General features: G+C 34.5%; 2 protein-coding genes across 2 annotated transcripts in view; one reads left to right on the top strand and one right to left on the bottom strand.

The window, feature by feature from the left end:
* LOC138315728 (OTU domain-containing protein 3-like) lies at positions 1-17,307 on the bottom strand. The gene is given in 10 exon segments (XM_069256972.1): positions 1-3,756; positions 4,308-4,480; positions 5,156-5,246; positions 5,543-5,704; positions 6,022-6,150; positions 6,796-6,908; positions 9,725-9,873; positions 11,265-11,335; positions 11,337-11,511; positions 17,172-17,307. Coding segments are annotated over 9 exon segments (1,218 nt in total). The 5' UTR covers positions 11,490-11,511; positions 17,172-17,307; the 3' UTR covers positions 1-3,579.
* Positions 17,295-24,588, top strand: part of LOC138315720 (transmembrane and coiled-coil domain-containing protein 4-like) — a 14,302-nt gene continuing 7,008 nt past the window's right edge. The window contains exons 1-6 of the mRNA XM_069256959.1: positions 17,295-17,436; positions 18,926-19,031; positions 19,377-19,434; positions 20,544-20,688; positions 20,899-21,040; positions 23,160-23,257. Of these exons, the coding sequence (XP_069113060.1) occupies positions 17,337-17,436; positions 18,926-19,031; positions 19,377-19,434; positions 20,544-20,688; positions 20,899-21,040; positions 23,160-23,257 (649 nt within the window). The 5' untranslated portion in view covers positions 17,295-17,336. The remainder of the gene's footprint in view (positions 17,437-18,925; positions 19,032-19,376; positions 19,435-20,543; positions 20,689-20,898; positions 21,041-23,159; positions 23,258-24,588) is intronic.

Here is a 24,588-nt window from a genome sequence, read left to right on the forward strand (position 1 = left end):
TTTGAAAAAGAAAGATAAATTTTATTGAAAAATAGAAACACTCTTCAGGTACATATAATATTAAACAGTTTGATAACTTTCAGCAAAACACATGTACAGTACATGCATATGTAATATCAACAATAAACATAACTATACAATATAATATGATGTAGATATGAAAGTATTGGGGTACATACTAGTTAACAATCTCTGTGCATTGCAATAACTGTGTATATAGTATACATGTAATTATAGAATGAGTTGAATACAGTATAGTCTGCAGACAAGTAGATTCTCTTTTCATTCTGAACAGATATACACATCTCTGCTAAAGGGTTAAGATCCTGAGAGATATTTCGTCTCTTCTCCCTGAACAGAAATATACATATCTCTGGTAAAGGGTTAAGATATCTCTTTAGATGCTTACTCCCGAGATGTTTCTTCTCTTCTCCTATATATATTTCTTTTAGAGGTAAGATATATCTTTATCATTCCCTGGATAGAGATACCACTGTATCTGTACATGTATATAAATTTCTTTTATTATGAGTTAGATACCTCTGTCTTTCATAGCTCTGGATAGAGATATACAAGTATAAATATAAAATTTGAAGAGTTCTGTATTCGACCCAAAAAGCACCTATCCCCCTTCACCTACTTTGAATTAAATGCAGACTAAAAATAGGAAAACCATGTATATTCTTGTATCTAATTTCCTTTGCAAATTGATTCATGACACACTTTTGCAATAATTTACGAAAACCTAGTCCAAATTATTTGGTTCTATGAAGCACCCTCGTCCTCCTCCTCCCCCTGGGTGCTTATTGTGTCGAATATAGTAAAGATATGTATCTAAACTTTTATGTATACATGTAAGTAAGATATTTCCTGTTTTTCCCCTGATAGAAATCTAACTAATAACTAAATTTATTTAGACAAAGATTTTTTTGACATTGTAGATGCACTTAATTAAATATTTGTAGGGAAATCAGTGAAAATATTGCTGGGACTGAAGCCCACATACAAAAGCAGGTATCTATATTACAACATATAATCAGCCCAAATCATAATCAAATATAATTTGCAAACAACTAAAAAAATTGCTTCTTGAAATATTTACAAATATGCCATTTGCATTGTTGATTATGTAATTGTATAAAAATGAAAATGAATAAGGAAAAACTGGCCTGAAATACAATGGAGACATGCATAAAACAACTTTATGATAAATTATCAGAAGTCATCATTTGATGAAAAATAGCACTTTCTTATAACCATTTAGTGATAGGACAATTGATACAAAGGAGGAGCTAACTTTTCATGTATTTCAAAGGGCCCGGCGCCATAAAACTTTCTCAGACAAATTTTTTACTCAAGCCTATGGAAAATCATATACTTGTGTAAAATGTCAGTCTGAGAAAGTTTTATGGTGGCGGACCTGGCCCTCACCTACCTGGGTCCTGTGCTGAAGCACATAGAGGTTGATAAGGGGTGGTAACTGGTTTATGGATTATTGGAACATAAACAAAATAGGCCCTATAACCTATAATTAGAATAATGACTAACTGCAGATCCTTTTTGTATAGTTGAATGCAGCACTTGGTTGTCTCTTGGACAGGCTACATAGAAATAACTGTGTAGCTTGGTTAATAATTAACATGGAGTTACAGGTGAACAGAACAAAATTAAGTATCCATGATACATGATGTGTCTTATTTTAATTTTACACACATCAATGCCCCAACCTATATACATGTTTGTTTTTTGTATATCTATAAGTGGGACGTGAAGAGAGCAGCCATGGAACACACCATGCACCCTTAGTTTGCATAGAAATATGTAGGTTTGATCTCCTTAAAATGTTTTAGGGAGAGGTTGGGGGTGGGTAGGGTGATGGTACACAATCATACAATGGAACTTTATCGTAATTAGAGTCTAACATGAGAAATCATAGTACAAAAGACTACCAAAATTTAAGGTACCACAATCACATAGAAATAATTTGGCATACACACAAAGATATGCATGACATACATGAATTATTCTCTCCATCAGCCTTATAAAAAATATGAAAGTGGACCTCTTCTAAATGACATAAAAAAATGTATATTTTTCCATATTACTGATTACAGAAGCACTTATTAATCAAAATATCACAGCTAAAAACAGTAACAAACAAAATACATATATATGAATTAAGCTATATGGTATTTATCACCACAAGTTGTTTGGATATTTATCACCACAAGTTGTTTGGATATTTATCACCACAAGTTGTTTGGATATTTATCACCACAAGTTGTTTGGATATTTATCACCACAAGTTGTTTGGATATTTATCAATTCTGTCATCTTCTTTTTGATATATTTTAAAGTTATTGTACATATTTATATACTCAGTATAAATACAATGTCAAGTCAATCACATACAAATTCATTCTAATGAATCATGATAATTTTATTTCATTAATGCTTTATTTAGCAGGGTTTAGATTTCTCAGACATGTTTGCAAATACATTATGTCTTTGTGAAAGTCTTCTATTTGTTCTTAATTAATGGGATCAACATCTGAGTAAAATTCTAAAACAAGCAGATAAACCAAGAAAGCATTATAACTACATGATTCATTCTCCTTCATAAAAATCAAAGTAATACTTCATACCATGTGAAATATCAAGAGATTATTACAAAGATTATAATTATCAATAATTATCTCCCTAGAGAAACATGAATCTCTCAATATCTCCCTAGAGAAACATATGAATCTCTCAAGATAAATCTCCCACTACAATTGGAGTATATAGATCTCTGGAGGATCTAAGTCTAGATTATCACATACAATCAAAATATATATAACACTGTCAGCTGAACATTTTATAACTATAGTCATAATTATACTTGTACATTGTATATAACAATTACAATGCATGTATACATATAAATATATACTTTAGGAAGGAATCATGATATAGAATACAAACTTTGTCTTTGTCTCAACTATCATGGTGGTCACAAAAAATTATACTGGTAATTCACAAAATTAACAACATGAATATACACTGAATTATCATCTCAATGGCTGAAATGCATGTATGTGTAACAGCAGGTAATCTTATAACATATTCTAAATTTAGTTTACAAATTGTGACTTCACTAGTTCTGTATAGCTCGATGTCGACATTTAATAACCATGTAAACTATTAATGAATATCTAAATGACACAATCATACTGTCTTCACGAAAAGAAAATTGTAAGAATATTCACAGAAAATATCACACAAATATATCCCCTTTTATTGGGAATAGTTAATTTTCTATAACAGAAGCCTTAAGTCATGAGTTTACATTTTGCATTGATTATACACTAAATATCACAAATATGACAAAGTGCTAAAAGTTATGTGCCGTTATTTTCACGCTGAAGAATTAATAAAGATGAAATTTTCATAATCTTGATTTCATGATAATTTCATCAAACAGAAAGGTGACAAATGTATCCATCGTATGACAGGGAATCATAAACATGTCTTGGATATAAAGATATCTGAGTATAATGTCAGCTTGTCAAGTTGTGGACCTGTATATCACAAAGAGGATTAGATGTTCATCATCCCGATGTCCTTAGAGATCACAGTCACTACACCTTCGTCTTCTGAGTCCGGTAACGTTGGTTTTATTCCAAGAACTCTCTGTTTGTGGCGTTCCTCTGCCCTTTTCTTCTTTTCCATTTTTTTCTGTTCTTTCTTTTGTTTATTTGAAATGGTTATTATGCTCTGCAATTAAAATAGTATTCATGTTTCATTTTGTTTTCATCACATTCCTGAACAACATAACATTTGGAGTAGTACGATTTCTGTCAATATAATGAACATGAAATAATAATTAAGATCAATAACATTGATTGCATACTATTAACCAGATGTCTTACCGAAGTTTCCTCAATCCAAATAAGTAAAGTAACTTAGACACATTTTTAGAAAAAAAACCTACATAAGTATTAATTGATATGCTATTAATTGCATGAAAATGTAGCAAATTTTATTGCAGAATATTTTCAGAGTATGTTAATTTATTAATTGATAAAGCTAACTTACAAAAAATAAACACATCAATTAGTAGAAATGAAATGTATTCATCACATTCACAATTAAAATATCTGCATGACCCTAGTGAAAAAATTTCTATCCACACATGGACATCCTGTGTATGTATAATATTTTCAATAGAATTACCAAGGTAGTTGTATGAGTATGATCCCTTTATACAAAACTGTATCAGATGTCCATGTATAATGTACTGACATAACCAGGAGATAAAGGCATACCTTTGCACTTTGAGTCTTAGGTCGTGCCCCACTGGCAGAGCTCAGCGAACTGTACCCTGAACTACCTCCGTAGCTGTTGTCTCGGGAATGTACCGGAGTAAAAGTGTCGGACGATACACCGCTATCCATAGAAGTTATCTCTGATGGTCCTGATGAGGTGTCCTCAAGTTCTCCTAAATTTACGAAAATATTAAGCACATAAAAATAACTTATTCAGAAAAAAAACCATAAAACAATTATTATCTTGATACAATAAAGTATGGTAACTGTTATTTTATGTCTCTTAATCTATTGACCATCAGTTATTTACCTGGTTGTATCTTAATTATCATTTAGGAATAAGAATCAATCTTTATGTTACATTCATGGAAGTACTTTGTACTTTTAACAAGGGAAGATAATACCCCAGACGAGGTAATGTTCCAATGGAGATAATGTCCTAGGAGAGACAATGTCCTAGTGGGAGATATTGTCCCAACAGGATAATGTTCCAGGGGAGATAATGTCCTGGGGAGATAATGTCCTGGGGAGATAATGTCCCAGGAAGGAAATGTCCCAAGGAGACAATAACCTAGGGGAGATAATGTCCTAAGAGAGTTAATGTCCTCGGGGAGAAAATTCCCAAAGAGATAATGTCCCAGGGGAGATAATGTCCCAAGGAGATAATGTCCTAGGATAATGTGATAATGTCCTAGGAGAGACAATGTCCTAAGGGGAGATAATGTCCCAGAGAGAAAGTGTCCCAGGGAAGATAATGCCTCAGGGAGGAAATGTCCCAGGGGAGATAATAAATGCACAAAGGGAGATAATGTCCTTGGGACACCATAGGACTAAGATTAGATGGTTACCTTCCATTTCCATTAGTTGTAGAAGCTGACTGATGGCGAGATCAACATCATACTGGCAATCCATCAACATCTGGGTCACTCGACTTTCATCCTGTAGATTAGAAGACATTGTAATGTGATGGCTCCAAGATAATCACCATAAATGTGGACCATATCAAGGTTGAAAAATATATTTTATTTTTATACTATGAATGATTAACATGATACAAAGACTCATTTAAAAAAACACTGAAAAAATGCCATTTGGTAATCTTTGTTGTACAAAAGCAAATTGTTGTTCAACTTAAATGTTCAAGGAATTGATCTTCACTCACACAAATGCAAGGATAATCAAATGATTCACATTAACTACCGTGAATTAAATTTTTTATTTCAAACAGTACATACCACACATCCAGTAGCCATCATTACTTCGTGTTCAATACTCTGTTCATCCCTGAATGCAGACACCATGCCCTGACCTTTAACCTCTGACTGTTGACCTTTGGCAGCAGATGATGTGTTGATCTTCATGGTCGGTCTCCCAGACTTGTCTGTCCCACAATCAACCTATGACATGAAGACAAGTCACCAACATTGTTTATTTGATAGGATGTATTCTGTTAACCTTACTCCAAAAGAACTGATCTCTAAGTCTGACAAATTGATCATGCCATCATAAAATGAATAAAAAGTAAATTTTTAGTCCAATTTTGAATTTTGTGTAGATCTATATAAAATAAGTAAGACTTGACCTTGAGCCTATTTTTCATATTATTACTGAAATGACCTTGAGAACAACTGATAGATCTATATGACCTTGAGTTAGGTACTGACCTTGAGAAAAAGAAGTGATAGATCTATATGACCTTGAGTTAGGTACTGACCTTGAGTCTGATATTGGCCTGGGATTCAGTGTTGTCGTTGAGGCGTCGAACACTGGAGTAGTGGTCACCATTGTGGTAGGCGATGTGTATCTGTCGAGCATTGGGTGTCGGAGAGGAGAGGCCTTGTATCTGTAAATCATACAGTCTTCTGTTACTGTAGTGTAAAGCACCCTTCTATTGCCAATCTAGTTTGTCTTAAACAATTAACATTTCCATCAATATTGTAAAATGTTTTTTCAGTAATTCATATATCCGTGAAAGTAAGATTAACACAAAAATGTGCTAAATTGGAAATTTAACAGCTACGAAAGTTGATAGTAATGTATCACATAGACTTTGTTCAGACATCGCGAAATTTGCCAGTCCAACAGACATGTCCGGCAAAATTTGACTAACCGCCTATTTTAAAATCCAGTCCAAACCGACCGTCCGGCAATTATAGAGTAGTGGAGGTCGGTAAAAATGGCATCTCTGAAGTATTACGCAGATACTAAACCTGGTAAAAACGTAAACTGCATAAGATAATCTTGAAAACAGCTGCCTGGATACTAATTACAGGAAGTTATCTTTACTTAAAAAATTCACACTAATGTTTGGTCCGGCAAAATCTTGTTCGGTTCGGATTACTCACAGTCCTTACCGGTCAGAATGTCCGACCATTCTTTTCAACTTTCGCGATATCTGTTTGTAAGATGTAAACATTATACAATATCAAGGGTTTAAACCATCCAAGGTTACTCTTGATGTTTTATAAACAATAGTTAACATACATACCAGTAGGAAGGGAGAGCCTAGTTGATGGATGATCACGTTGACCTGTTGTAGTCGAGCAAATGCTACAATTGCATCATTTCCTGCATAGGTTCCAATTTTCCGTAAATTTTGAACTGAAAGGAGACATAAAGTTCATTATGAACTGTTTTTAAACTCTTTGTGTAAGGTTTATGGTGATGGATGCCAATAAGACAATCTGATTGACAAGTATAAGGTCATTCTAAGGCCATTCCAATTTGATTTCTTGTTCTTCGGATTTTGGAATTTTAAAATAGGAGCGAGCAAACAAATTTTTTTTAATTCTAAAAATATTTTGAAAGCGGAAAAAATTGGAGCGAGCGAATATTTTCACAGTATTTTTTATTAGACTTTAATTTTTATTTCGTGAAATAACATTTACTAGTAATAACCGAGTTTTTATGTTAAAATATTAGTTTTGCTGTTTCCTTCAGTGTTTCCGATATTCATAACTGTATCAAAGATGTAAAAATGGAAGTCTAATATTTAGGTATTTGTGCAGCTATTGAAAATATGCTATTACACAAAATGCTTTCAACGCATGGTATATTTCAATTTTAATACAAATCATAAAAATTTTAATATTGAATAGAATGTTTAATACTGAAAAGGAAACAGTCAAGAAAGTTTTACTTAATGTCAATGATTTCAATATTAACTTGCTGTTGACAGAGCTATCAGCAAAAACCAACAAACTAATAGAACAGTCAGGTATTAGCATTAATGGAAAATCTTTTAAACCAATATAACGTCATCCGACATGTACATTCTTTCTTAGTTGTTACATAATATTGTATGGAACTGACTATTTTTTAGCAAGTTTCTTACTTAGCTGCTCATTCTTAAAATGATATAATGTTTATACATGTAACTACAAAGTATAAACAACAAGATAACTCATTTTAATTTAAATATATGAACAGTATGGCTCAAAAGTTTCACGACATGTATCTCAGCATTTAAATCATAAAAGAAATATTCTAAATTTATTTCTTATTATTTTCTCATGAAACGGTTTGTGTAAATCAAACGTAAACAAACATATAACCTATCAACACAAAAATGAAGGCAGATGTATGTTATATTGTCGTAGAAGTCAAAATGAAACATATGTAACACTAAGTTTGGATCCCAGTAAAGTGTGTAATTTACTACCGATGTTTGACCAAATAGCAGATGAATTGTTACCTAGCTAGCTGCTACTAAGTCATGCAGTCAAAACATGTTTGCAATTGTAAGCTATGTGGGCAACGTGTCAAAATTCACACTGACCAAGTCTTAAGATATAAGGTAATTGAGGTGTTTAGTTAATTAATTAGCGATTGCCATCAAATAATTGAAATGCTTGATTACCGTTTTTCGTTTGTAAGTCGACCAGTCAAATCACATGTCATGGTCGCCATTTTTAAAGTGAGATCTAATGCAATGTCTTTTAAAACAGTTGCGAACATCGGCAAAAACAGACTGAAATCGGGACACGTCATATCAAAAAGTATGCGTCCCTCAGTCTCTATATCTAAGTACCACTCTGTCTGCACGTGGTGGCGGAAAACTTGAAATTTATGTTGTTGTATAGGTTTGTAAGACGCTTGAGGGTTTGAAGAGACAATGCACGAATAGTTCAAACCTCAGAGTGACCAGGAAATGGTGACTAGTAAAAATGAACCATATAAAAATTTGCTCGGGTTCGTCAGACTCTTAGACAAAAAATGAGGAGCGGTAAAAAATTGTTTTATTTTTATTTCATTTTCGGAAAATAGGAGCGGGAAAGCCGACAAACAAGAAATTAAATTGGAATGGCCTAAAAAATGTCTTAATGACCTAACTTTAATGCACTTCATAATGTCTTAAGGTGATTCCGATACACAAATTTTTATCATTATAGCTTCATAGGTTTACAAATTATTGACTAGAAATTTTTTTATCAAAAACAGACTTATTTGACCTTTGACCCTTCTGTAAGCTAGCTAATTAAGTCACAGAGAATATATGACAATGCAGTCACTTATCTGGAGCGATGTTAGTATATAAATAATAAGCTCTAGGTTTTGATGAAAAATCCTCATTCATTGAAATTAAATAATAAACATTAAAATAAACGACTCCGAGAACAAACAATAGAAGAACCAGCTTACATCCCAGGTAATGTTTCTCCACACAGATTGTAGTCTTGCACTTTTTGAAAAAAAAAAAAAATCATTTTTTTTTATTTGTCTAGTTAATTTTCATTACTATCCTTATCTATAAGTCTTAGTCCATCTCTGGGAAGTGTTAGTCGATACAAAGGAGGTGAGAGAGTACATTCAGTCCCCAGTACATTTATGATGATTTATCACTCTCTGAGGACAGTGTCTTTGATACCTGATTAAGTCTTCACACTCTATCATACAACAGTCCACCTTACACTACAGTGAACATAATCTATCAACTCCTATCATTCTCGGCTATTTTTATAACAAAAACCAGCACATCCAGAAGTTCATCAATCCTTTATATCATGTTTGGGAGTAGAATGTAATATAGGATATATGCTAATTTCACTTGCTATATCATAGACTTAATTAATTCCTTAATTCATAAAAGAAATTTATTCCAGGCTTTTCATCAAATTTCCTAATCTCACCAAACATATATGTACTGTGATTTCAAAAAATAGTATAAATTCAGAAGTGGTTAACTATAAGGTGTTAAAAAACAAAACACCCTCTCCAGGCCCTCTGCGCCACACGATATCAAGGCCTAATTAATGTAATCAACTGCTGGGCCTATCACCATGACCAGATAAAGATGTACAGAAGGTGGTTGAAATTTTTCTTGGACATCCAACCACTAAAACCTAGCATGTTCATAGGGAATGCTAATTGATTGAAACCCAACTTAACGTGATCAAGAAGAAGACATAAAAACTTACTGTGTCGATCAAAGGGAACATCATCTTCAACAAAAGGTTCGAAGTCATCGCGATGATCCGACATGTAGTTAACAACATCATATCGGTATTTGAAATGGTTTCTACCATGACCTTCAAGTTGATCCCCCAAGGCACGGAAAAGACAATTCCTACAAAAATAAATTATATACTACAATATTTATCTAAATGGTTTCTACCATGACCTTCAAGTTGATCCCCCAAGGCACGGAAAAGACAATTCCTACAAAAATAAATTATATACTACAATATTTATCTAAAGTGCACATAACACAATATTTGTTTTACTGAAATGTAGAGTGTCATGCAATGTGATTGTTTGTTGGTCTGATGAAAATAATATATCCTTGGGCAACACATTTGCGCTAGGTGACATTTTGACATGATTGAATCTGAGATTATGTTATTCAGCAAGGAACTTATACCTTTACATACATGTACAAGATAAAATGTCACCAATAACTGTAAATATGGTGATAAGATCAATTAGAAAATATATAGTATATCACAACATTGATCAACTTTCTCAGGTTGTGCTTAACTTTATACAAAAAATGAATACATTTTTCTGGTACATTTTGTCTTTTTATGATAATAAGATACTTCTAAGTGTGTGTGTGTGTGTGTGTGTGTGTGTGTGTGTGTGTGTGCTTCTGTGCTGCCATATAATCTTGCTCATCATGATTTGCCAATTGATGTCTTCTTTAGTTATTTAGCCAAAGACTATATAATTCCACTTCATTAAGATGAGTGTACCCTCATGTTAAAGGTGCATTGTGGTACTGTAAGCTAGGATCTAAGATTATATACTTCAGTAATGATGATGCTTACCCATCTCCAGGGATATCCCTTAACTACAGACCACGATACTTACCCATCTCCAGGGATATCCCTTAACTGCAGACCACGATACTTACCCATCTCCAGGGATATCCCTTAACTGCAGACCACGATACTTACCCATCTCCAGGGATATCCCTTAACTGCAGACCACGATACTTACCCATCTCCAGGGATATCCCTTAACTGCAGACCACGATACTTACCCATCTCCAGGGATATCCCTTAACTGCAGACCACGATACTTACCCATCTCCAGGGATATCCCTTAACTGCCGACCACGATACTTACCCATCTCCAGGGATATCCCTTAACTGCAGACCACGATACTTACCCATCTCCAGGGATATCCCTTAACTGCAGACCAAGATACTTACCCATCTCCAGGGATATCCCTTAACTGCAGACCACGATACTTACCCATCTCCAGGGATATCCCTTAACTGCAGCAGACCACGATACTTACCCATCTCCAGGGATATCCCTTAACTGCAGACCACAATACTTACCCATCTCCAGGGATATCCCTTAACTGCAGACCACGATACTTACCCATCTCCAGGGATATCCCTTAACTGCAGACCACGATACTTACCCATCTCCAGGGATATCCCTTAACTGCAGACCACGATACTTACCCATCTCCAGGGATATCCCTTAACTGCAGACCACGATACTTACCCATCTCCAGGGATATCCCTTAACTGCAGCCCAATCTTGTTGAGCTGCATCTTGAAGCTAGGGATTTTTTCCATCGTCAGCCAGGTAAGATGCTGCCTGTCGGCCACGCCTGTGTTGTTCACGGACGGCACGCTCTTCACGCTTCCGTGACACAACATCTTGTCTATAGTGCTGAGACTTCGTCATTCTCGGGTCATAAACGTACTGTACGCCTCTCGCAGACATTGACTAAAGTCTAAAGTTGTCTCTGTAAAAGACAGGGAGATATACACATACAGTACCACTATCAAAGATATATATATATTTACATTTACTTGTCATTTCTACTATATAAACTAACTAAGGTAAAGTGAAATATACGGTGGTATAACTGACACCCAAAATGTGACCATTATGACGTCACTAGTGTTGACATGGTGATGTCAACTGATCACTGTCAAAATGGCTGTTCCATCTCCTGGATAAAATTGTTGTGGATAAACAATATCCTTGGTCTAACTTAAACAATGTTAATGCAGAGACCCCAAAATGAGTTGATAAATGTAAATAAAAGCATTAAACTATCTTCCTGTGGCATCTATGGTCTATATAGATGCCAGAGCTTTGCAGACAATCATCACATAATGCGCTAGAATGAAGATTGTTTGCAAAGCTATGGCATCTATATATCGACCATAGATATATAATTTATTAAGTTTAATGCTTAAATAACCACACAATTCATGACTGCACTTGTCCATTTAAAAGTGACAGAAGTTTAATAATACAATTTAGATAATATATAATTGGCAGATTGATATAAAGACTAGCCTGTACAAAGTGTATTTGGTAATATCTTTCTCTGCCTTCACTGTGGCTGCTAATGCTGACATGGCCACTGCATGCAATATCACATCGAATGAAACAAGGGGAAGTAACTCTGATATGTCAGAATGTTGGGTATATAGCAGAACAAACACCCTAAGCATGCAACTCTGTTGCTACTTTACTTAGCCTTAAGCTGCATGGCTACTTAACCCAAAACCATAGGACACTTGTAGGCTGCATCAATAAAAATAGTTCAATTTAGGAGAATTTTAGGTTAAAGAATGTGAAATATAAACATAATTCAGCAGACAAACTCTACTTTGTATATAGGGTACATATATATATACACACACAAGCTGTAACTTATCCTTCAACTGACAATAAAAGTATTCATTATAGTTTTTAATGCAGTGAGAACATTCCACTTTAAAGGAATTTCAATGTAAATTTATTTACAAAGTCTATTATTCACAGATGATTTATTATGTAAATGTTTTGTCACACCATACTATTTAAATTTGCATATATCCTTTGTATATAATGTCAACATAGTTAAATACCATAACAAGATTTACTGCCACATATTTTCACCTGCCAAAACTAGTTTCTCAGATTATCTTCAGATCTATAAAAAATGTTGCAACCAAATCAGATCTGTCTGTGTTTGGTGTAGAGAGAAGAATAAGAAAATCAGAAGTAGCAGTATAGTTATGATAAATTTAATTTTAGAAAATATGCGCTGTACAAACAAATTTTATTTTAAAAGCATGACATACGGTCGACACAGTGTTATACTGAAGTCTGAAGGTCACTTAATTAGAATACCTGGTAGATGTATTTTATCTGTCAATCAAATAGTTTGATCCATTTAATTGAGCTGGAACAACTTGCTTTATATAGGAAAGTAAATATCTGAAAGGTGTTTCATGCTGATTTTAGTTTTATTTTTTAGGAATCATGCAAACATTAACATCAAATATACATGTTGCCATATTACTATTAACTTAAGACAGTTTTAGAATTAGAAATGTATCAAAACCAGTTTTGTCAGAAATTCTTTGCCTATATCTCTCTCTATATAAAGATATATATATACCTCCAGTAGATTATGAAAAACAGCACTCGATCTATATCCATAAAAAATTGAAATGTCTTAAATGTCCAAAACTATACCATCTTATATCTGTCAAAAAGGTGTTATTGAGTACCTGACTCTACCAGCTGATATACATGTACAATGCTCTTAGAGGGTAGTGACAGGTACAAATCTCAAATTTCTCTGTTTTTAGTATTAAATCAACAAATCTACCCAATCTTTCGACAAAGATGCCATATCATGTTCTGATAGACTGGTACATCCGTTTATAACCTTGTACCTGGGGTAGTAAGGTATTGGTCCTACTGTACAATGTACTACTACCCTACATTACACCAGACATTGTAAACACATGACTAAAGGTTAATGGTTGTTTAGAATTTGTCACCTCATATAAAGTATAGTGATGCATACATATATAATGACAACCATTGAAAAACTTTGATAAAATAAAATGGCAAAGTCCCAGTTTCACATAATTTAACCAATTTCAACAGACTTCACAAGCACAAAGTAGAAAATTAGCAATTGAAATCATCAATATCATTTAAATTGTAATATTACTCATTTACATTAATACATATAAAAACCACAAAATTGAAATGGTTTGAAATTTTGCATTAAGTTTGCTTATCTGTGTTGGGACCATCCAGATATCCAGATAATTTTGTATACCAGTATATACAAGTGTACTATATTGAACCCTAGGGTCAGTGGTTTGATTGGTACATCTATATGTCATGTTAACAGTCGGGGTCTTTTTAAGGATCTGTCAGGTTTATTGGATGAGGAAAGCCAGATTAACCTAAGAAGGGGGCCAGAGCCAAAACTTATACAAGTTCTGTTCCCCTTCCCCCAAGGATGTTTGTGGCCAAATTTGGTTACAATCCATACAGAACTCTATGACTAGTAGCGATTTAAAGAATTTACCTTCTATTTCCCCTATTGGGCCCCGCCCCTCCTGCCCCCCCGGGACCAGAGCCAAAATTTATACAAGTTCTGTTCCCCTTCCCCCAAGGATGTTTGTGGCTGATTTTGGTTACAATCCATGTTAAACTCTAGGACAAGTAGCGATTTAAAGGATTTACCTCTATTTCCCCTATTGGGCCCCGCCCCTCCTGCCCCCGGGGGGTCAGAGCCAAAATTTATACAAGTTCTGTTCCCCTTCCCCCAAGGATGTTTGTGGCCAAATTTGGTTCCAATCCATGCAGAACTCTATGACTAGTAGCGATTTAAAGGATTTACCTCTATTTCCCCTATTGGGCCCCGCCCCTCCTGCCCCCGGGGGGTCAGAGCCAAAATTTATACAAGTTCTGTTCCCCTTCCCCCAAGGATGTTTGTGGCCAAATTTGGTTACATTTCATTCAGAACTCTATGACTAGTAGCGATTTAAAGGATTTACCTCTATTTCCCCTATTGGGCCCCGCCCCTCCTGCCCCTGGGGGGCCAGAGCCAAAATTTATACAAGTTCTGTTCCCCTTCCCCCAAGGATGTTTGTGGCCAAATTTGGTTCCAATCCATGCAGAACTCTATGACTAGTAGCGATTTAAAGGATTTACCTCTATTTCCCCTATTGGGCCCCGCCCCTCCTGCCCCCGGGGGGTCAGAGCCAAAATTTATACAAGTTCTGTTCCCCTTCCCCCAAGGATGTTTGTGGCCAAATTTGGTCACAATCCAAGCAAAACTCTAGGACAAGTAGCGATTTATAGGATTTACCTCTATTTCCCCTATTGGGCCCCACCCGTCCTGCCCCTGGGGGGCCAGAGCCAAAACTTATACAAGTTCTGTTCCCCTTCCCCCAAGGATGTTGATCAGAGCCAAAATTTATACAAGTTCTGTTACCCTTCCCCCAAGGATGTTTGTGGCTGATTTTGGTTACAATCCATGCCAAACTCTAGGACAAGTAGCGATTTAAAGGATTTACCTCTATTTCCCCTATTGGGCCCCGCCCCTCCTGCCCCCAGGGGGTCAGAGCCAAAATTTATACAAGTTCTGTTCCCCCTCCCCCAAGGATGTTTGTGGCCAAATTTGGTTACAATCCATGCAGAACTCTATGACTAGTAGCGATTTAAAGGAAATGTTGACGGACAGACGGGACGGACGGACGGACGGACGGACGACGGACGACGGACGCCGCGCCATGACATAAGCTCACCGGCCCTTCGGGCCAGATTAACCTAAGAAAAATAACTGACCAACGAGCAGTACCTGACTAATGCCCTACATGGTATTTAAAATCCCTTTTTACTAGTGTTACAAAATGAGTTAACCAAGACTCGCCTACACAATAAGCCAAAGTCTATAAAGTAAACTTTTATATTATAGAGATATATCCACTCAACTGTACCTTCATTGAACTTCTTACAGAATTCATGTAAAAATTGACCCTTGAAATCATAAGGGTTAAATAGTTTTGACCTGTTATTCTGTTATATCATTAAGCTAGTATTTAAAAACTTTGTACACAAGTGTGTTGTAATTATTATATAATTAGTTCTCCAGAAAGATAAAGCAAATTTAAGATCATATATACATTATTTATATATATATATGACTCATATAATACTGATCCCTAATCTGACATTTTCTAAATACTTATAATAACAAATAAACATCTACTATTCTTTTCACAAATAATGATATGTATAAAACATGTATAGTTATAGAATTAAGGATGGCAGGATAGAGTGTCAAATCCACAGACAAGAATGAACAAAGTTTTTTTCTCCTTTTTTTTTTTTAAAATTTAAATGTTTTTATTAGTATAAGAAATTCAAATGTTTATTAACATATAATGAGCTATCGGCTGCAGATAAACTTGATGCTTAATTGTTTGTGTCAGATAGGACAAATTATGTGTGTAGTGTAGTTGATATCCAATCTAGTCTAGATACAGTAGCTGACTTTCATACAAGTGTAACATGTACATGATAAGTTAAAATGTCTGTCCCCGGCTCTTTTCAAAACCTCAAGTTCTATTGATATTGTTACTTAAATTGTACCTATATGATAAATGTCAATTCATGATCAATTGCATCTAGATCAAAAATAATATCTTGTCATCATAAAATCATGATTTATTTTTACATTTCCTTACATACTATACAAACTATGTAATTACATCATCATACTAAATTTAAATCAACAAACTTTGTAGGTGTGTATTATTTTTGAATAATGGAAATTTAAAAACATCAGTTCACATATAATTATGACACTAAAATTGAAAAATACTAGCAGACATGATTATATTAATGTAGAGTACTAGTTTATAAATGTACTAGCCATACATACTAAATCCATATTTTCAGACAGAAAGAGAATTTGATGTTTCATATTTGGAAAAGCCTGGGTGAATAGAGAATTATATTTATCTATGAATCACAAATATAATTCAGTTACAACACAGTTATATGAGTCATATTAATTTGTAAATAATAACATTCGAACTCAACGATTATACATGTAGGTATAACATATTATTCACATTTTATATTATATAAAACTTATTATTTAGATATATATACTGTTTCAGTATAGTTATGAACATTATTTTTAAAAACATTAATGTTAGCAGAACGTAAATCAACAAAAAGTGCCAAAATATTTGCTCTTACGGAAGCAACAACAAAATACTTACGATTATCACTAAAATGTTCTTCTTTATCAACTTATAAAAGCCTGCTTTAGTATGTGAATTTTGGTTTGACACACCCTTCTTCTGTCAGGATTAAACTCCAACTAGTCCTAAAGTCTATTTTTAGAGAAGAAAAGCCTGATATTTTAACTCACCGGGTAGGCCGATACACAGGTAGTTATACCAAGTCGGTGAGTGGGTAGATGTATAGATCTACCGGTTTACAATAATGGGGCATTAGTGTGTTCACCAGACCGCGGCAGGCCTTTTAAACTGATCATGAATGAAAACCGGTCTTGGAGAGTGAATGGAATGAAACCTCAACATAAAAATTATGGAATGTAACACTACGTTTATATTTGCATACCTGTTTTGAATCTTGTCGATCCTGTTACTTTATGATGCCTTTGTGTCATACATTATACGTAAAACACGTAAATATTCCGTCCCTGCATGTAATTACATTGTCCTTAGCAATATGCAATCGACAACCGGAAGTTGCGTAAAGTAAACAGGAAGTCGTCGTACTGTCATGGCTGAAGATGGGGCAAAGTATCAGCTGACTGAAGCAAAAAATGGTAAAACGCAAAAAGGAAAAACTAATTTCGACACTGAAGTCGACAATGAGAAAGGTACGAACATCGGACATCATCTTTCAAAGTAACAGCGGTGGCTAGTCCATGTCTATCAGGTTTTCTTTTCTGTACACGTCATAGCCCTTTGAACGTGGAAGTGGATGAAAAAGTAAAAACGAAAGTAAACACGGTTACACGGATCTTGTTTATTTAGATCAAGTCTCATACGAGATAAATTGTTCTGAACATAGTTATTTCATTTGATATATCAACACACAACCGGTCAATGAATTGAACCCTAGTGTGTTTATGAGAAATGTAGTTAGTACTAGTTACCCCAGACAGCCAGAACCTACACGTACATGTAGGCCTATGTGTAATAGGAGGGGTTTTAAATATGTGCAGTTTTGTTAACTCGTGTATTAATAGCATTCGTATAACATTTGTATATATGGGAAACGATAGTATTAATACTTACTAATTTCGAAAGGTTGTTTTAAGCGTTTCCTGTCGCGCGGGGTTGTCTATATTTTCAGATAAATACTACAGACTAGTGAGCACATGGCTAATTTGCATAGTTTCAGGTAAATAACACACTGTTAGGTCATTCCGGGTGAGTTGAGTTGACCCTGTTAAGTGTAGCGACTGGCTTACCAGTCCTGCACGTGTTTTTCGTTCGACAATTTCAATCCTAGGCGGGGGTATAAATACAGGTGCGACACGCACTCTGGGGCTCAATTTCAAACGGATTTGTTTCCGGAGACTGCTCTATCATCGAGGCCGTCAGGTAGTTCATGTAGTCGACAAGTCCAGGGTGGGGGGTGGACATTACGGCTGGTACTAGCCAAGACTCTAGTTAACCCAGGGCTGATGTAGGAGTCGGGGTCGTTGTTATGTTTGTGTCATATGTAGTGTGAGTGAGCGAGTGAATGCCTCATCTGTAAATATTTTCATCTGTCCTGTTTAATAAATGTGATTAACTGTTGAACTGACTCCTTTGTTACTACAACAACATGACGGTTATAGTTTGAGCTCACGAACCTGGGTTGCAAACTACCGGAAGTACTATGGACGATGCGGGGTCATGGGACATACTAATGTCCGGAGTCGAGTGACAATCCCAGAACTCCGACTCGTCCTATTACACATGTAGGCCTATGTCCCATGTTACTATGTGTTAGATTACAATGTAATGAAACCGTTCAACGCAGCTCTATATATGAAACTTTTAGTATATATCACAGAAGTGCCCTTGCTGTGCCTTTTGCTATTGCGGACCTTCCATGTTTGGTGTTTTTTTCTGTTACCAGAGAAGCTTAGTAAAAAATACCTTATTACTGTTTCCCTTTTTCTCTGGGCTATAACTCCAAAACCGTCCATTGCAGCTCAATGAAACTTTTTGTATACATCAGATTACTGTTTCTTTTTATTACTTGCTGTTATTTTGTTTTCAGTTGTTTTATAATTATATACTCACATATTTATTGATTGATAATGCCACGCTTTGCGGCTCATTGTTTGTCATTATATTTATCATCTTTTGCAGACATATCAAAGATCCTCCATCGTAAATTATCAGATGTGGGGGCTTACTCCTATTCAGCGCTGTGTGCTGTCTCCTTCCTTCAGTTGTTTGAAGACAAATGGCACCAGTAACTATATTCATTTTGTTTTTGTGTTATTGATAATGCGATTAAGATATAATTTTACTGAAAAAATTGTATTAGAAAATTCATTACATACTTTAATTACGAAAATATAATAAACTTAAAAAACTAAACAAGTATACTGTATTTTTTGTTTCATATTTAGAAAATATACAAATGGGAACCATACATTTAATTACATGTATAACACTTTTTGTATCTTTTTCTACGCTTTTCCCCAATATATAATTTATTCACGACAATGTACCGGTATCAATAATTGTTGCTTTTGTCTTTCCATAAATGAAATGTGTGACGTAGACCAACTTGATTTCATTTTCTTTTAATTAGGGAGTTTAAGAAAGTATCCATGGAAAGGATCGTGGAACACTTACATTTACCCAGTCAGGTTTGTTAATTATCAAATAATAACTACATAAAATTATGAGTTATCTCCCCCTTCTATAATGTAGCAGAAACATATATACATAATATAGAGATTTGCAACTCATCCATTTTTACGATCTGCAGATGTACCACTGTATGTGCTTAGGGTTTTTTAGATAAACTCTTAAATAGTTGAATATAGAAGAATAACTTTGATATGTTGTAAAAGTTAGGTAACTTTCAATGGTTCGAGTGCGATTTTGGATAGTAAAAATAATATTTTAACTTATTTATTCATAAAACAAAACACACTTCTGGTTTTGAATGCCTGATTTTCGAAAAACCAGGTAAAATTGCTTATTTTCATGCTTTCAAAAATCATATTAAATATCATCAATCGGGAAAACTGATCACATCAAACCATGATATAATGTTTAAACTTTGTGTTGATGCAAAAATAACATGTTTAAAAGAATAGTTAGCCAAGGCAAAATGCCTATAAACCGGAGGTCCCTCTGCCTGTCAATAAAGACAAAGGAGTTTCCAATCTGTATGTATATATGTTTCTGGATGTAGTAATGATTGATGTTCTTTGAGATTGACCTATCATGAACTTATTTGTTCATTACTCACAAATGTATTGCCATATGAGTTATCTCCTCTTCTATGATGTAGTAATCATTGGTGCTCTTTGAGATTACAGACCTGTCATGCACATTTTTGTTTATTACCATTAAATACTATAAATATCCCTTCCACAAATTTTTGGCCTCTTGGCCATCTTCAGGTACATAGAAACACAAGAAAAACTAGATGAAATCCATCTTGAACGTTTTGATATGCACATATTTGTTTAACACTCACAAAATGTAATGCCATATGAGTTATCTCACCTAAAATAATGTACATAGTTGATACCTTTGGCTGAAATAAATTATTTTGTTATTGATTAAAATTAACATGGTCCGATAGTATTAACGCAAATTCTGGTCCTCAGACCATTCTTATTCTTTTTTTAATATCCTTGAGTAAATAATTGTAACTCCTAGATACAGTGAAGACATATCCTTTGGATCACAGTATCACAGACATGTCAGTAATATTATTAAGGTAAAACTTTTGTGTCCACAGGCCAGAGATTCTGTGATGGCTATCATGGAGGGCCAGGGGTTTGATGATGCCAGACCATATGTAGACATGGTCTTGGAAGAAACAGTCCTGGAAAAATCAGGGGTGCCTGTTGTGTCCGATCTTCTGACCCTGTCAATTTCCAATGGTAATTAAATGGATACACTTTAGATATATATGTAAATAAATGTGATGATAGCTGACTGTATAACGTGTGTGATGATAGCTGACTGTATAACGTGTCTGAAAATATCCACTAATATGGCTTAATGCCAAAGTACATGTATATGTTGGTTGCTATGCCATCTTGATGTACATGAAGTAATTGGTTGCTATGGCACTCTGTTTTGTTCTATAGGTTGCTATGACTCCCGGATGCGAGTGTTGATAAAACACATTGCCTGGCAGCTGAGAGTGAGTTGGGACACTCTGGAGGAAATTGAGGCCTCAATGGCAGATTCTTTGGACTCCGCCAGCCATGAAGCTTACGAGATGTCAGAGTAAGTTTTATGTTTATGTAATGTTCATAATATTACAACTTAATATATATTTCATAGAACATATAAGAACTTACATGGAGAAATTAATTGCAGAAAGAAGAAAATTGTAACTTACATCAGTTTGCTTTCATCCACCATTTAAAGAACATGAATTAAAGTTTAATGTACAATATAGACATGGTATTTGTGATTTTAATTTTGATAAACCGCAGTCAATGACTGCATGCTGATAATAAGTCCATCTCATATTTATACTGATTATTATTATTATTAACTTATATTAAGCAGGACTCTTTTGATATTTTTTTTTCTGTTAGAGGCAGAGAGTTTGAATTTAACATCTTTGATAATAAATGAATACCAACAATAAACTTTGAATTCTGTGAGTTCAAGTACACTATAATCGAACAAACCTCAACTGTAAATACATGTATAACTCAAATTGGAGAATAAAAGATAAGTTGATCATATGAAGCCTATATATGTGTCTCAAACTGGAGAATAACATATTATTTATAAAGATAAGTTGATCATATGAAGCCTATTTATGTGTCTGAGTTACATGTATACTTCAAACTGGAGGATAACGTATTATTTATAAAGATAAGTTGATCATATGAAGCCTATTTATATGAAACTGATCAAGATTCTAGAATTTGTATTTAATTTGGTATTGTGTGGATTCTTTCATGTTCTGCAGAGTAATGAGGTAAAATGGTCGCCGCTTGATCTACTTTGTTTTTAGCAATTTATATCACAAATTACTGTATCTGATTTTAAGTTTCAGCCACATATTAGTACACATCATTGAAATTATATTAATATTTTAAGTTTGATTTGCTATATTACTGTACCCAAATACCAATGTTTTTATAGTACATTTGTATTATTTTACCAATCCACTGAAACCTCCACTTTTCAGTTCCTTAATTCCTGATAATTCAGCTTCCTTTTTGATTTAGTATAAATTGCTTTAAGATAAAAATGTGATCTGACTGTAAGTGTTATAAAAACTGTTTTTTCTGGACAATGTAAACACAGACCAAATTTTTTTTGTGTAGCAGTTTGTACTTTTATAAAACTTATGAGGTAAATTGAATAGTTATAATAAAGAAAGGAAATTGAACTATGGTTGCAAGGAGTTTTTAATGAAATAACTATTCCACTGTCTACCGACAAATATTGATTACTTCCCATCTTCATTATGCTACTGCATTAAATCTTAATATGGGGTCTCCAGATCGATTAATGACATGACTTTAAAAAGAACAATTTACTGTCGATAAGTCCTACCATCTGATGATTGTAACGTCATAAAAATCTTTATCAGAATGTGATGTTACAATTACCTGAAGGTGGGGCTAATTGGCAGTAAATCTTACTTTACCCATGTCGTTTTGATCCCAAAAATGACTTATAAAAATGGTAATTAAGGAATTGAATTATAAACTGCAACATAGAGGGCTGCATGACCACAATGTACTGATAACGTAAATCTAATTTAACTTTGATATTCTATTACTTTGATAGATTCATTTTGTATAATCCAATGTTTAAGTGATGTCTAGATTAATTGTAACCTTCCTTTAGCATTTATTTTATAGTCTTTATTATAATATTATTTTGCAGTTTATTGCATGGTTATTCAAAAGTCTTGTTGATTTTGTATTTACATACATTTAAGATTTTGTTTTATATATGTTATAATTGAAAATAAATTTAGATATTCTCTGCAAAAGTTGTTACCTTCTAGATACATGTATGACTTAAATGGCTCAGTCTTGTTAATATACATGTGCTTTATATAGTTTGTTGCAGTGTGAGAAATCAGTCTAATTTTGATGATTACTGCATTGAGATAAACTGTATTGCTATTTAATTTGTGTAATAAATTACATGTAATTGTTAAATTGTTATGTTTGTAAGCATTAATGTTAGCTATTTAAGTGAAGGTGCTTACTAATTTAAAATCTCACGATACATCATTGAATATTTATCAGTGAGAGTATTTCCTATTACTATTGAGTCTTTATGAAGGATTCATGAGTCTTTTGATTAGAGTTTTCCCGTTTGTGCCCAAGTGATGTGATTAACCTAATTGTCTGATTGTGTGTAACAGGGAAGAAAAGAAGGAAAAGCAGAAGAACTCAAGGAAGGAGAAAGCCAAACGCTTTGCCCTGATAGGTCTGGCTACAACAGTGGGGGGTACCTTAATTGGTGAGTTGATAGGTTAATGAATAACCAAGCACATATGGTAAAAAACAACTGTGTTCATGCTACAGTTATGTTGGAGTTGTTCCCCTTCAATATCAGTATAGTTTGTAATACAGTAACATATAGTAATAATGTTGTACTGCAGAATATATTATCTAAATACAGCTGTGATGGTATATGCTGCAGCACTGCGGAGGTACTCAGCCAAGGCCATCCCTCATTTTGTGTTTTGACCCCTTACTCGGTTAACTCTCAGGATGGGGGGTCCACAGTGACAATCAGTCACTGACGATCAGTCACCAGGCGTTGGTAGTGGGTGTCTGGCTACTGGTGTCCTTTATTCACACCCAGCATGAAGATCATTCTACTGCCTTAGTCATCCTTGGCACTGCTGCTCTTCTGGTCCTGCCAGACAGCCCTAATGCAGATAGCATTCTCCACACAGACTGCTGAGAAGCCTCTGCATCCAACTTACTTCGTCCTCTTACTCTCATGGGCTTCACAGCATCTTTCCTCCCATGGGAATGTAAGCTTGATGATGATGACTTTCTTTGTTCCTGTTGACCAAAGAACCATATCCAGTCTGAAGTTGGTGGGAATAATCTCTGGTTGAGATGTACCTCCAGCCTCCAGTCCCCTGCCTTGCTGATAATTCCGGTTGATTTCTCAGATCTGGATGTCCTTATTTCAATTTGCCTCCCAAACCTAATCTGCCTATGTTTGGACCTTGGTTGGTTGGACCTAATGCTCTTCTGACGTTTTTCCAAAACATCAGCCAGCTCCCTTAGGACTTGGTTGTGGTGCCATGTATATCCACCCTCTGATAAGGCCACATGACAGGAATGTATATATAATTATTTGGAAAAAAACTTTTGTCCAATCCATTTGATGTGTATTATATAATATCTATAAGATCTCGTTGAAATTGAAATATACAGTCCTTAAGTTAGTAACACAGGCTGTAGGCCTAGTCACCACCTATGTATAAATACTTGAATGTTAAAACCAATATCTGTGGATTTAAATTAAACACATATTGATCTGTATATAAAGACTACTTTGTCATAAAGAAACTTTGTTGTGGGGTTTATTGACAAACTTAACTGTAATTATGTCTATACCCTTAATGGTGACAATTGAATTAAGTTTTTTTATGAGGAAAATAATACAACTGTATCTACTGTCCTCAATGATATGATACAAAGGTTACAGATAATTTCTGTACGATGGTTGTTATTTTTCTGTTGCTCTTGATGCCGTTCAGCAGTCCATTCCATTGCTTAGTTAGATAGACTAGTCATCAGCCGCTAAAAAAGACTCTATGTTGAACAACT

The sequence above is a fragment of the Argopecten irradians genome, chromosome 1 (assembly GCF_041381155.1).
Source record: "Argopecten irradians isolate NY chromosome 1, Ai_NY, whole genome shotgun sequence".
Classification (NCBI taxonomy): domain Eukaryota; kingdom Metazoa; phylum Mollusca; class Bivalvia; order Pectinida; family Pectinidae; genus Argopecten; species Argopecten irradians.